General features: G+C 40.4%; 2 protein-coding genes across 4 annotated transcripts in view; both read right to left on the bottom strand.

The window, feature by feature from the left end:
- Positions 1-14,546, bottom strand: part of LOC132958292 (pyruvate carboxylase, mitochondrial-like) — a 275,195-nt gene that overhangs the window by 241,035 nt on the left and 19,614 nt on the right. For all 3 annotated transcript variants that reach the window (XM_061031022.1, XM_061031024.1, XM_061031023.1), the window contains exons 6-9: positions 14,002-14,147; positions 10,366-10,483; positions 8,573-8,640; positions 4,783-4,866 (exon numbers count right to left, since the gene is read on the bottom strand). In XM_061031022.1, the coding sequence (XP_060887005.1) occupies positions 4,783-4,866; positions 8,573-8,640; positions 10,366-10,483; positions 14,002-14,147 (416 nt within the window). The remainder of the gene's footprint in view (positions 1-4,782; positions 4,867-8,572; positions 8,641-10,365; positions 10,484-14,001; positions 14,148-14,546) is intronic.
- si:dkey-19b23.10 (uncharacterized) overlaps positions 5,151-14,546 on the bottom strand; it is a 54,313-nt gene continuing 44,917 nt past the window's right edge. Inside the window, exon 12 of the transcript XR_009666747.1 lies at positions 5,151-5,161. The gene's annotated coding sequence lies outside the window, so the exon portion shown is untranslated. The remainder of the gene's footprint in view (positions 5,162-14,546) is intronic.

A 14,546-nucleotide genomic window follows, 5' to 3' on the forward strand; every position in this document is an offset into this window, starting at 1 on the left:
CAGCGTCTTCATTTTTTGGATCGCGGCCTCACGTTTTCCCTTTTGCAAATGTTCCGTCACAGCAGCTATCTCTGCCAACGCGCAGTAATGATACAGAGGCAAGAGAGAGGTGCAGGAAACTGCTGCCAAAGCGTAAAACAAAGGCTGCCTCAAGATTCGCTGTGAAAGTGTGACAAAGTCCACAGCACCATACGGAACAAAATGTTACATTTTTGAAATGACTGAAAGGCAAATCTGCTTTAAAACTCTATTTGGAAGGTGAAAACTGACAGCAAAAGAAACCTCCAGAACCAAACATGTTAGAGAATCATCACACTGATTTTGGAGAGAAACCGTTTTAGGACTTATTTATTTATTCTTTAAAGTGCTTCTGCATGTAACTAAAATGTGCTGACATTTCAACCCACTTATCTAACTGATCAGAGAGCTGCATGATAAATAGAGCCTTTACATTTTTTTATAAACAGGTGAATAATGAAAATAATGAATACTGACAAGACTGGGTTAAGAGGAAACAATAGGATGATAGGATAAACCCTGTTGCTATAATTTAATAATAAAGTTACTTTGGCCAGTTGACAACACAATGGTATTTTAGGTAGTTGTTGAAGTCACTGACTGACAACATTTAGATGATAGCGTCTCAGACAACCTGCTGATGCTTTTGATGAAGATTCATTTCTTGTGCTTTAAATTTCTTTTTTTACCATCCAGCAAAAAAAAAAAAAAAAATGGGACTACTCTGTTGTCAAAAAAGTAAATATGTCCTCCTTGTGAAAAAATAAAGTATGAATAGTATGTATGAAAGTGTGAAAGAACATATTTTTCGGTATGAAAAATTAGATCTACAGCCAGTCAGCAAAAACCAAACATCGCTGAGTCATCTTAAAGAAGTCAATGCAACTTAATGTAAATGTAGTAAGATGTAAAACAACTCTCCAGGTTATGGGAGGCGTTATGTTGTGTCTGTGTTCTTAAGTGTAACTGTGTGAAATATGTGCTGAAAGGTTAACCACAGGACACCTGCATTCATTTGATGCCTCATAAACAGCATGTTCAACTTGTTGATGGTTTCAAATGGGGCTTTGTGCCAAAAATGCCGGTGTGCAAGATTACTGTGTGTCATGAAAAATGAATGCTCACAAAGCAAAACAAAGCCATGGGGGGGCTCTGCCGCCTGCAGTTCTGTCTACTCCAGACTGATGTGTTCAAACCTTCTCTACCTGTACTGCAGATGAACAAAATCCCCAACACAACTGCTGTGCACCAACACAGACATCAAAGAGGTCTTAAAGGTCACTTATTATACTCCTTTTCAACCAGTTTAAATAAGCCTTAGAGCTCCCCAAAACATCTCTGTGAAGAATCCACTCCAATCCTGTTTCTGTGTCTGAAGTTTGAAATGTAAGCAAGCTGTGTTCCAACACTCCCTCTCTGGAAGTGCTTGGGCTTTCTTGCGCCAAGCCCAGTTGTTTTACAGTGAGAAGGCAGACTCAGAGGGCAGAACAAACACATATAGCTGTGAGAGTTTTCACCCAGCTGTGGGAGGGTGGTTATTTCCGTTTGTGACAAAAAACATTTTCTGAGAAGTTGAGCAAGCAAAGGTGGAGAAGATTGACTTCCTTCATGATTGGGGGGGGGGGGGGGGGGTTTGTAGACATGCTAAAGACACATAAGTGTTAGAAAACCATGGTAAAGTGTATTTGGCATATGATAATGAAATGTATTGCATTGCTGAGATCCTATCCTATACAAAAAAACAAACAAAGACCGTTTGAGAGATGCGCTGAAATCATATCTGTCACTGACCTTGTGGCAATGGAAACGGGCAATAGATAAACTCTTTGAATAATAAATCTTCTTGCTGATTGACAGTTTTTTCTTCTGTAGCTCGTGTAGAGGCTTCAGCATTACTATCAGTCGGTTTCATAACCAGCTAAAGAGTCTGACAGGAGCTTAAAAATGAAATCTCCGCCACTGTCCAAAAAACAACATAGACATAGACAACATAGCAAAAACATGGCAGTCAGACAACTCAGAGGGCTGAAACGAGAAAACAAAACATTTACAAACAAAAGATACAAATTTAGATGTTTGTGCAGCAGAAAGCACATGAAGGCAAAGCCGTTTGACAGTCTCTCTGATTTTCCTTGCGAGCTCTGTCTTGGTTCCCACTATGAGCTCAAACTTCCTGCAAGCTGTCAGTGTTGCCAGGCAACTTTGTTCTCTAGGACATTTTTATCAGGAAACGCTGTGGCCTGCGGTGAGTTCAAAGACTGCGCTGGCTCTGAAAGACTCAGATGGAGGCTGCTGATAATGGAAGATGGGCGGCTTGCATCGATGGCGAGATGAAGGGTGACAGAGAGCTGGCACTGCACGCCATTAAGCCAATATAAGAGCTGAGAAATAGCAGGTGCCTGTATGTGTTCTCATGTTTGTGTGCATGCAAAAGCAAAAAGGTAAAACAGTAGTGTAGTTTTTCTTTTTACACAGAATAAAGCAGATCTCTGGATATGATGTGTGTTTATTAAGAAAGTGGAGTGTAGGTGCAGCCAAGGCATGAGAAACTGCATCGTCTCAAACACGCGTGTGTGACATTAGCACTTTAATGTCTGGAACATTATGCCAGTCGTTTTCACCGAGCCGTGGATTGAAATAGCAAGGCTCTAATTATACTTTGAATTTGAATGGTTGCATATTATTACTGTTGAGAGTAGCACCCTATGACTGGAGTTTGAATGTCTCCACAATGAAAGAAAAGTATGCAAAACTGGCCACCCGAGAAAAGGGTTATGTATCTTTTAATGTGTGTTGTGTGATGGCATAAAACTGCAGCTATTGCTTGTGCACATGTGCTGCACAAATGTACCATCTTTGTCATTTTGTATTCTGTAAGGGAAAACAGAACACATTAAAAATAAATGTGTTCCCTCAGCCAGACATATGCAGTTATAATACTCGACTAAGAAGCAAAGTTCAGCCTCGGTGTTGCTCGGGGAGCAGGATTCAATACCTGCAGTGAGAGCCGGGCTCAGCGCTGAAGTGGAAGCTTTCGCTGTGGGGACGGCCACAATGTGAAATACAATCACAACACATAGCTGGGAAATGCAACGACACGAAGGGAGGGAGGGAGGGAGGGAGGAGGGGGGTGTCAGGAAAAAAAAGAAATATGAGGAGATGAAGCAATGAAAGTGAGACCCCTGGTGATAATCTGCAAATGCTGCAGGTTTGATCCTGCAGAGGGGTGTGTGTGTGTTGTTTATATTGTGTTGCTATACTTGTGAGGACTTGCCCAGTGCCACAACCAATCAGATCTTGTATCCTCATCATTTGTCTTTTACCACAATACCATCATTTAACATTTACTTTGGTAACTGCCAAAATAAAGGGGTGTCATTTTTCTAAATCATAGAGAATATCTTCCAGCTGCACACATTAACAACAGTGAGTGCTCCAACACAGACATCGTGCCTGTGTGATGGAGCTGAAATGTGTCCTTGTGCTCAAGAATAGTGAACAGACGTGTGCATGCATGTTGTACTCTTGTTGGTTCCTGTCATACACACACGGTTATTTGAAAAGCGACGTTACTCTGGCCTTTTGAAATGATAATAAAAAGGAACAAAAGTCATGGACAAGAGCTGGCCACTGCCGCTGCTCTACAGGAGACACTGACCATCACTTTACACGGACAAGCTGGCCGATGTTGCGATTTGATTGCTGCAGAGAGGAAAAATAATACCTTGTGGAGCAAGGTCACATCATGAGTCTCATTTAAAGTTTCTCTCTCTCTCTCTCTCTCTCTCTCTCTCATAAAACCATTTATCCATCAGCATCATCAAGGTCATTTCTTTAGCAAATCACCAACCTTGTCTCCATCCTCTCCTCCTGCTCTTCTCTTTCACTTCCAACCATTCCTCAACTGGGCCATTACCTGAAAAGGCCATTACTTGAAATCTCCTCTGAGAGATGAGGCTTGACTTTTAAGCGACGCTGTCATAGCTGAGCCAACTTTTCGGCAACACTTAAGCCAGACAACTGTGATGTGAATGAATATAACAGGCCAAATACAAGGCGAGTTTGCACTTTGCAGAGACTGTTTTTGCATTTATTTATTTTTTAATCAGAGTGCACAATTTAATTTTGGTAATCAGACAAGTATACTCAGGAAACTCACTCTGAAATTGTTTGGACATTAATTTCCAGTTTCTATCTGACGTCCATTTACACCCATTATCAAATTGCATTTTTATTTTCTCTGTTTGGCATTGCACTAATGTCCTGCTCATTTGAATAACAGGTAGATAGGGCTTTAATATTCCTGGGGAGAATCCAATTGTCGACAGAAAAATGAATAGCACTGGGAATTTGCTCAGACTTTCTATACTCAACCCAGTGTTTCAGCATCCTTGCCAGCAAAGCTTTTTCACAGTCTGAGCTATTTTTCCTCAAGTCTGCCAACTTTTTAAACTCTATAACAATGTGTGTTCACCATGCTCATACCCAACTTGACATTTAAGAAATACTGCAGTCCTTCTAGTGAATAAGATCCCTTGACATCAGGGCACAGCCAAATGCACATACAACGCTATCTCAACAAAGTTCATCATTTTGTGTACTTAATGATTAACCAGGGATTCTGTCAAAGCTTTCTGTCCTTCAAATCATTTCTTAAAAGTTATAAAACACCTTGAGCTCACACCTAAACCTTAGGGGCAGGAGAAACCACAAGAGCTTTAAGGCTAATTGTTATCGACTTCAGCACACAGCACACGACCGTACCTGTTTGGCGAGGTTGACAGCGTCAGCGTGAAGTCGGTCTCTCAGATGAGGGTCCAGTTGGAAGGCCGGCGCAATCTCCACAACCTTCAAAACAACAGGAGTTTATTGATTATGCCACAGTGACCACAGCACTGTCATACGAGAAATGTAACAATCTGGTAATGACAGGAAACATTTGAACTCAGTGATGAAAACTTTTCTGGCCTGCATTTTTACAGCAACTCTTTATTCAACACGTATGGTAGTAGAACTTATTTCATGAATACCTACTAACTTAATGATGATGGTCTCGATATCATTGATGATGACGATGGTTTTTGTTTGATAATGACGACTTATAAGATGGTTTCTATACTGATTAGAGCTCTCAAGAACTGCCCTCAATGTTGTGCTTTGCCTCTGGTCACTTCCTGTCAGCACCTGTGTGTCCAATCAGACTCAAAGCTGATCGTTTGCTCTTACTGACATTGTTCCCTTTTTTCTAGATCCTTGCTTGTGTTGTTCTTACTCTCTGATGTACGTCGCTTTGGATAAAAGCGTCTGCTAAGTGAATTGTAAATGGATACAGTGCATTTAGAAACAGTAGTTATTAACTTTCCAATGCAACGCTATCCTGAATCCCTTCCATGTAATGGTTTTCCATTATTTGGAGACTACCTACAACCTTTAACCAAAAACAACATTTGGAAAATGGCCTATACGAGTGCTATGAGTTTTACACTTCAGCACTGCATCAGTTAATGTTGACTTGATTTGTCTGCCGTTTGATGTTTGGCAGCTAGTATACAGTGGGGGTTTTCACAGCTCATATTGGTAAAAAAAAAACAAAGCCATAGATTGGCTGACGCGCCAGCTAATGGGGCTCCTTGCTGCCAGTTTTCTCGTTTTCCGTGACTAATTTAAGATAAAAGGCTGTCTGGTATCGCCTTCAGTGATCACAGAACTGGCCGTTGTGAGCGCAGAGTCTGTGTGTCCCATGCATAGAAAATGTAGACATACAGGAGACACTGCTGCCATAAAATACCCCGACATTGAGACACAGCTGTCAGTAGGTTGCGTCAGGTTAAGACGGCATATAGACCCGAGAAATGAAAACCACATTCAGTACAGGTATGTGGATGTTAACCTGCAAGCAGGACTGAAGGTAGCATTGCTGACGTAAACCTCATTTTACAAACCAAATCGACATCGTATAACCGCAGACTCTGGGATCCCGTTTGGTCTGAAACGTTAAAAGTTCACCACAACAAGAAATACATAAAGGTAATGCTTTCCCTCAACTGAAATAAATTGAGCTCAATTTTGATAATAGTGTTTTCTTAAAGCAACAAAAAGCCCTGTGGAACTTTGAACTGCATAGTATATAACTGATAGCAGTCCTTATAGAAGTGATTGCTTCAAAAGACCACAGTCTCAGATAGTTTTCTATTTCCTATTTAGAATCATCCATCATTCGTTTACATTATTCCCTCGGTAGCCAGCACTTTGACACTTAATCTCCAGTAAAACAGATGGAGAGAATCATTTGTTAGTCATGTTCAGCGTTTGAGTTGGTCTTGCAACAGCTGCTGTGCGGTTGGGGTTCCCCATGTTGGAGGCTGGTCTGTTTCGGTCCACTGTGTTGGTCGCCCCATCCAATAGAAGTAATTCAATCAGGTTTACAACAAAATAAAGCATGTCTGGTTTAGATGAAAAAAAAAAAAAAATGTAACCTTTATTTATTCAGGAAAGTCCCATTGAGATTAAAAACCTCTTTTTCAAGGGAGTCCTGGCCAAGAGGCAGCAAAAGTTACACAGTCACACTCACAATATACAGACAGCAATTCAAATTATAAAAAAAGAGTTAAAGGAGGTCGTCTCAAGTGCTCTCAGCCTGGATTTAAAAGCATTCAAAGAAATCAGTTCAGTTATTTTCCAGTATGTTCCATGTAGAAGGAGCAGAGTAGACGAAAGCCCTTTTTCCCAGCTCTGTGCGGGCAAATGGAACAGACAGCAACAACTGATCATTTGAACGCAAACCGTAAGAGTCAACAGTTCTCCGTGTGATTAGGTTACAGATGTAGGAGGGCAGTAGCCCGAGCATGGCCTTGTGAATAAGAGTGCACTAGTGTCCCAGCCTCCTGGTGGACAAAGAAGGCCATCCCACTCGATGGGTCAGGGCTCCACAGTTAGCAATAAACCTCAGAGAAGCATGGTAAACAGCGTCAATCTTACTTAGACATTTAGCTGAGGCATTCATATACATCAGGTCTCCATAATCTAAAATGGATAAAAGAAAAGTTGCAGTGAGAAGCCGCTTTTTCACCTCAAAAGAGAAACTAAATTTGTTTTTCGGAAGAAGAAACCCAATTTAAGTTTCAGCTTCTTCACAAGATTGTCAATATGGGGCTTGAAGGTGAGGGAGTCATCAAGCAAGACACCAAGGTATTGGTGTTTCTGATCATCTGTTACGCAACTGTGCACTAATCATTTCCCCATGAATTCATGATTGGTACATATGAACCACCTCTATGACATTTCCCTGAAGAGTGGACACTGTGGGGACAGTTTGAGGTACTCTCTTAGTGTTAGTCCTGTTTGAGAACAACATTAGTTTAGTCTCGTCAGTGTTGAGGACTAGTTTTAGCTGCAGGAGTGTGTGCTGGACCACATCAAAAGCTTTCTGCTGAGATTCAACAGCTTTAGCAGGAGTTCATCCAAAACGGTAAATAATTGTGTCGTCGGCATAAAAATGCATGTTAGCATCTAACACATTTTTTCCCAAATGACAGCCCGACATGAGATACAGCTGTGCAGACAGCTACAAGAACTCGGTTAATTTTTTTTTATCAGAACCAACCCCTTCCCCTTTCCAAGTATGAACAACATTTCTAAGACAAAGCGAAGAGCTAAAAATACCCAATCGTCACTCCACCGTCCCGAAATCTATTTCAACAAGCAACTATTCTTGTTTCTTAGATTCAAAAAGATCTAAGATTAAGGGCAAAGGCAGATTAAGTCTCAGTGAATCAAAGAGCCGCAGCTCTGGCAAGAACAGTGAAGCTAATATGATTATAAATTATAATTTGATTAAAGAGAAAGGAAGAAAGTGATGAAAACACATGATTGAAACTGCGCTGAGGTGACAATATGTAATGAAATATCACATTTGTTAATCAGTCGGCTCTGATGAAGGCATTGTTACATTGCATAACTATGAGATGACAACTTCTTTTCTCCAGTTAATGACGCAGTCGTTCATATTTGTTATTTTGACAATCAGGTGACTCTGAACTACCAGGCCCAAACAATATGGGAAAATTAGCCCTGGCTAATGAATGGGCATCAATTCAAAGCTATATACCCTTAAAGCAGCGTTCTTTATGATTATACAAATGAGAATATGTTGCGGCTACAGTTGTTGCCAAGGTTTCCTTTTACGCAGAATTAGCAGTGGCTAATTTTATTGGTAGATAATCCTCTTACCCCCTGCAGCAGCATCTACAGGCCTTTTTCCATAGCGAGGACCATTAGTGCCATGATAATCATTGCAACAATCAGGACTGTTACACTATATTTGTTAATACGTTGCTTAATTGCCTGAATACAAATGGGTGGGGGGGAAATGCAATCTTTTGCATATCAACGAGACTGCTTGCCGGTGGGATTCCTGCCTATGGCCTTTGTTTTTACGCCTGCCCACAATCCACTTCATGCTCATCTGCATTCAAAATCAGAAGCACCATGATGATAATCTTAGACAAATTCTAACATTTACTGGATTAGAAGAATCTTAAAATGAGGACTTCACCTTTTGATGTCTCCGCTGAATGGAGCAGTCTCTCTCGTAGAGGTGGATGACATTGCCATATTTATCGCCTGGGTAAAAGATGAGAGTTATGTGAGATAATGACAGAGGGACAAAGGAAATTAGAATTTAATCAGGGAAATAAAGAAAAGCAGCGGTTAAATATAAGCGAAGGCAGAGAAAATATGTATTTCTCGGTCACATTGAGGCACGTCTATTTGGCTTTTTTAAAGCTTTAAAAAAACAGCCGGAATTCAAATTCTAAACTGAAGACCGAAGTCTTACTATTAGACTTTGCAACAACCCTCATCTCTTCAACAGATCAGCATACAGGATGAAATGACCCATAATGCACTGGTCAACACAGACATTGTCAGTGCCCAGATGGCTGGGTCCCGAGGGACTGCTACAGCCTGCAAGGCAATTGTCACAAGACAGATGGAGGCAGCAGAAAGGCATAGGTAGGCTACTTTCTGGTTGCATTCTTGCAAGCGGGACTCGACATACTGTAAAACATATTGCTGTAAAACAGTAAAGCGGCCCTTAAAGACCATACTAGAATGTCATACTAATTCATCCTGTAGTAGTTTCATGTGTAATATTTATCATTAAAACACAGACAAGGGTGACACAACTTTTTGGACTGATGAACATTTGTATAATTGATTTGTCTGTTACATATCATTTGATGATTTATAAATGATTTGTTTTCCAGTTATTTAAACATGAAACGGTCAAACATATTCAAGCTGATGTCTTTAGATCTTTGGGTTTTTTGGAAATTAGTTGGACAAAACTAAAGATCTACAACACATAATTTTTAATTGTATTCAGAAAGCATTTTCATTTCAACAAGTCTCTTGCATATTAATGTTCTGTTAATAAACAAACTGATTCATTTTTGTAGCTTTTACTTACATAAGCATCTAAAAAAAGATGCAACAGCCAAGCAGCTTACTGTAAACGTGCTAGCTAAGATCTTTTTACTCAAGTAAAATACAGATCCAGCACCAGGACAAACAACGAAATGGTGCTTAAAAACTGAAAAGGTCTCAATAATTATATCCTCCAGTCCAAAAAAAAACAGCTTGCGGCCAAGACTTTATTAGACCAGACTCAACGCTAGCACGCTGTTTGAAGGCCTGAAAAGGAGCAAGAGTAAAAGAAGGTTGGAAGAAAACACAGAGGTCCGAAAAAGAAAACAGAAATGCTGGAGATTTCTATGGGAACACAATAGAAGAAAGGAACAGAACAAAGAGAAACGAGGAAGCTCAAAAGGGGAGGAAGTGGAAAACTTTACATTGGAAGTGAAGTGGGGAGGTAGGGAAAGATGGAAGGCAAAGACTGTCTTTAACAGGTAATTCAAAACATTAACAAAGCATGCACTAAAGACAGTAATTAATCACTGGGAACACACTGAACCACACGACGTTGAATGATGAACATGCATTAACACATTCATGCAAACTAGAGCCTGAGAAACTAATTACTTATTGTATTGTGCACTGAAACATCCACACACACATGTACACATTCACATTAACTGTACAGGATACGGCCAGGAGGAAGATTGTCTTTGTCAGTGTTTAATTTCACTTCGGTAATATCGAGTGGTGGTTTCAATCAAGGTAGTAAGAAATAATGGTTGGAGAATCCTCTACTGGCCAATGAATTCCATCCTCGCATTACATTCAAGGACCTCTAAGCTTTCCAAAATGAACTTGGATCAATGCACATAAACAAAATCCGACGCTCAGATAGAGGCAAACAAAGGGGAGGTTGTAGAGTGCACTTACCGAGGATCTGTACTTCAATGTGTCTTGGTTTTTCAATAAACTTCTCAACAAACAGGGCTCCGTTCCCAAAAGCCGTCAGAGCTTCAGAGTAGGCTCTCTGGTAATTCTCCTCAAGTTCCTGACAAACACACAGGGAAAATCCATAAGCGTCCGAGTCAGCGCGGTTATTCATGAAACCGAGAGGACCACAGCATAGAATTGGTTTGGTTTCAAAAGAGTTTTGGTGCTGTCCAAACTTTATTTCCAACTCCTCTGAGATCTCTTTGTTTGTCACATTTTGTTCCCCCCCCATACACAAATTATATTGTACACATTCCCTCGTGGTTTTCTTTCTCCATATTGTTCGACAACAGGCTGACACGCACTAAGGGAGCAAGATTTGTCACATTCCTACGACCAGGCTGTGGGAGGTCATGACCCAGCATGCTTAGGGTCACGGCTCAATCTGTGTTTGTCAGTTTGTGACAATCTGCCGGCGTCCAGTGGCGTCTACTGGTGTTAAGACTGATGCCCTCTTCACTTTGCCTCAGGAGAGGATACTTCAATTCATCCTCGACTGTCATCTCCAAGCCTTGGGAAAAGATGGTCTCGATTCCAAAACAACAAGGTGCTCAGAGCAGTAGCAGACATCAGACAGCATAGCCTGTTTTGTGTGAAAGCTGCTTATCAGAAAAACTGCTCTGAACATCAGATCAGATAAGATGAAGGATAATAATAAGTCGGCGATTCCATCTTCTAGGTGAGAAATTCATTCACAGAAGGCTTCAAAATTGACTAAGACATGCAACTTGTCCTAAAGAGGTGTTTAATTGTTTGCCTTCACATACAATAAGTGCCTAGGATTTTAAATTACCATATAGCTCCAAGAACATAGATGGAAGATTTCACATATAAAAGTGCTCTATGAGTTTGTTTTCCTGTTTCTGATCATCTGTTGTGCAACTGTGCACTAATCATTTCCCCATGAATTCATGATTGAACAACTTTGCTGAGTGCTTACCCAAAGCATCGTCACCTACTTTGGTTACCTGGGTTCTTGACAAAAAAGTCAGTGGTTGATTATTGTAGATTTGTAAAGAATAAAACAGAGCTGGAACATCCCATTTTTCCCCATGGCAGAACACAATTCCTTTAACTTTGATAATTTACTCTTACTTTGAGGTTATTACCGAGCAAAAATGTCAAACAATACCGGCTTGATATCGATTCTCAATATCAGTGAGCGGTGACATTCATTAAAAGGTAATTGCGTGAACATTTCAACATGTACCTGTAATGTTTTCCATTTTGTTTCCTGTAGGAAAAAGGAATATAAAGCCACACACACGGCCACACAGTTAAACGACTATTGTTGTAAATGTCAGAAAAGACTTTTGAAAGACTCAAAAGTTAGCAGAATTCCATTTGTACTCCTTCCACATCAGTTCAGTCCGTCTGTCAGCCTCAGCCACTGGGGCTTTAATACGTGCCGCTCTCCTTTTCTCCTCCTCTTTTGGAAAGCACATCATGTCAAAGCCTGAAGAAAAATCTGGCACTTTAATTCCGACTTGCTTATCGGTAAACATAAGCGTCTCATCCGACAATATGTTGAGAATATCTAGGCTCACTCGCTTGATTCAGCATACAAATGACCACAAAGCTGTAAGAAGTCAACCTACGTATTGTTGCTCAAGGTCCCAGAAGAGAAAGGAAAGCTCTTAATAATTTTCTCACATCATATTAGCTGGAGTTGCTGAGGCTCCTGTGACTCAACTTAATCACTAGAAAGGTCAACAACTAATTAATTAGAGTGGGATAGAACTCAGAGAAGGTCACAGTTTTCAATGGAGTCAGCACTCCACTGTCAGCTCCGAGTCAGCACGACTTGTGGGGCTCAAAGACTACAGTAAAACAATCAGAAACTCTGAGGCTGACCCGGATAGAATCATTTTAAGTATGTCTTCTGGGTCAGGGGTTTACTAAGGATCACAGCAAGTAGGGTTTACAAACAACAAACAGTAAAGAAGAAATTAGTTCATCAGGGAATCTTTTTTTAAACCTTTCAAAACACAAAAAGGAAGTTTTTTACAATGCTTAGCCCATTTCATAAACAGTTTAAAATATAGATGAGTATTTGGGGCAGGAAAAACTATCAGGAGAAATGTATATAACCTATTTTGTTTGGGGGTGAGTAAAGCCAAAGAAGAAATAAAGAACAGTAAGCGCTAGCAGCCATGACGGATGTGGAGTTAGTGATGCTCTGTGCAGCTCTGATTCACCACTGATCTCTGCCCTCTTCTATCTGATTGGACAACAACCAGCTGCCTGCTAAAAAACTTTGACGCGGTCAGACTTGAGAGGCAGAAATGGGGAAGAGCTGTGTGTGTTTACATGGGCAGCTAAAAACACACAAACACAAAGCCAGCGCCCCGCTTCCGTCGTCACGCGAGGCAAAGCTGCCGCCAGGCCTCGGCTGAAATAAACAGGGAGGACAACGTGCCACTCTGGATGTCTACAGGCCTTAAAAGACCTTCTTTTTTTTCATTTTTAGACATATTTTTGATATGATTATATTTTTATGGATAAAAAAAACACTTTTTTGGGGGAAACCTTACTAAAACTGTATTTGTTTTATTTTACTATCAATAATTTACAACATTTTGTCATAAAAACAAAAGAACCACCGCAAGGGAAATGGTATAATTGGCCCTGCTTGACCAAGTTTCCAATAAAAAAAACAACAGAGGTAAGGAGAGTTTTTCTTAGTGGTTTAATTTCTACAACCATGTCTAATTCTTCACCAGCATCTACCTAATACACCTCTTACCGTTAGTAAGCAGCTGTTAGCTTTCCATGCTAAAGATAATATACATAATTTTCTTCTTCTTGTAATCTATGCTGGCCATGCTGTGTATTCATTTATTATTCAATGAGACAAGATTTGCAGATTATTGTCACACTTAATACAATATATTTTTTATTTATTATGTGTGAAGTAGTGTCTTCTTTTAATGACTTTGCTCCAATAACTTTTTTAACATAGCATTTTTTTTGTTTATGTTTACATTACTGCCCAGAACCGGAATAATTGTTTTTTTCTGCCTCCACCTCTTGGTCAGATTTATTCACGTAGAGCTACACTGTTTGTTTGTTACAGTGTTCAATATTTTAATATTCACTCCAAATGGAAACATCGCGCACACGTACGATGCAATGTCGGGGTTTTATGATCACATTTATATTAAGATGCTCGTTCGATAATTGGGCTCTGGCCTAATACAATATTGAAGTCATTATTTTCTTAAAAGTCCTTTGCTGATGCAGGAGAACAAGCCTCCAACACGCTGTAATCAGTCACGCTTTGCTGGGTGACAGAGGCAATTTCAGTGTACACACACCTAAACACACAGGCAGGCTGATTGACGGCTGGAGAGATAAATGACCACGTTGTAATTCCCAAGAAATTCCACCTTGATTCAACACAAACTCAAAAATAAATAATTATGTTAACATAGATTTGGCCAGTTATCATAGTTTGTTTTCTCTCTGCTGGAAAGACGTCAGGATAAGATTTATGTTGTTAGAGCAAGCTGTTAAATTACATTTCTGAGAGAAGTGATCATGTACGGTCGCTGCTGCTGCTGCTGACAGGCTTACCTCGTACTCTCTGACCACCCTCATGCCCCGACCACCTCCTCCGTAGGCGGCTTTGAAGATGATGGGGAAGCCGTATGTTTGGGCGAACACGTGCGCCTCCTGCATGCTGGCGATTGGGGCATCTGTTCCTGGGACCACAGGCACACCTAGACGAGGGTGGGTGAGTGAAAGGATACAAAAAGAGAGATGGATTTATACATCATAGTTTTTAAATCGTCTTTTCAATGAGCCATGTGCAGCACTTAATTTGAGTCGCTCAAGGTCAAGTACTACTTTACCGTGCAAAAATAGGAGACCGGGGGTGTTAGCTCCTTACAGGTAGCACTTAGTATTTCAGTTTCTTAATCTTGATGGATGGAAAAAGTTATAGGCTGAAGATGTTTCATTACCGACGAGAAAGACAATTTAGTGTTTGGGGACAAAAAGCTTATTCATGCAGAACAATATCAGGGTCAAAGGTGGCGGGAGGAAAGGGGTGGGTCATCATGAAAATAATAAAAATAAAGGGTTTATAGAACATTTTATTTCCCACTCATCAACCATGT

The sequence above is a fragment of the Labrus mixtus genome, chromosome 23 (assembly GCF_963584025.1).
Source record: "Labrus mixtus chromosome 23, fLabMix1.1, whole genome shotgun sequence".
NCBI lineage: Eukaryota > Metazoa > Chordata > Actinopteri > Labriformes > Labridae > Labrus > Labrus mixtus.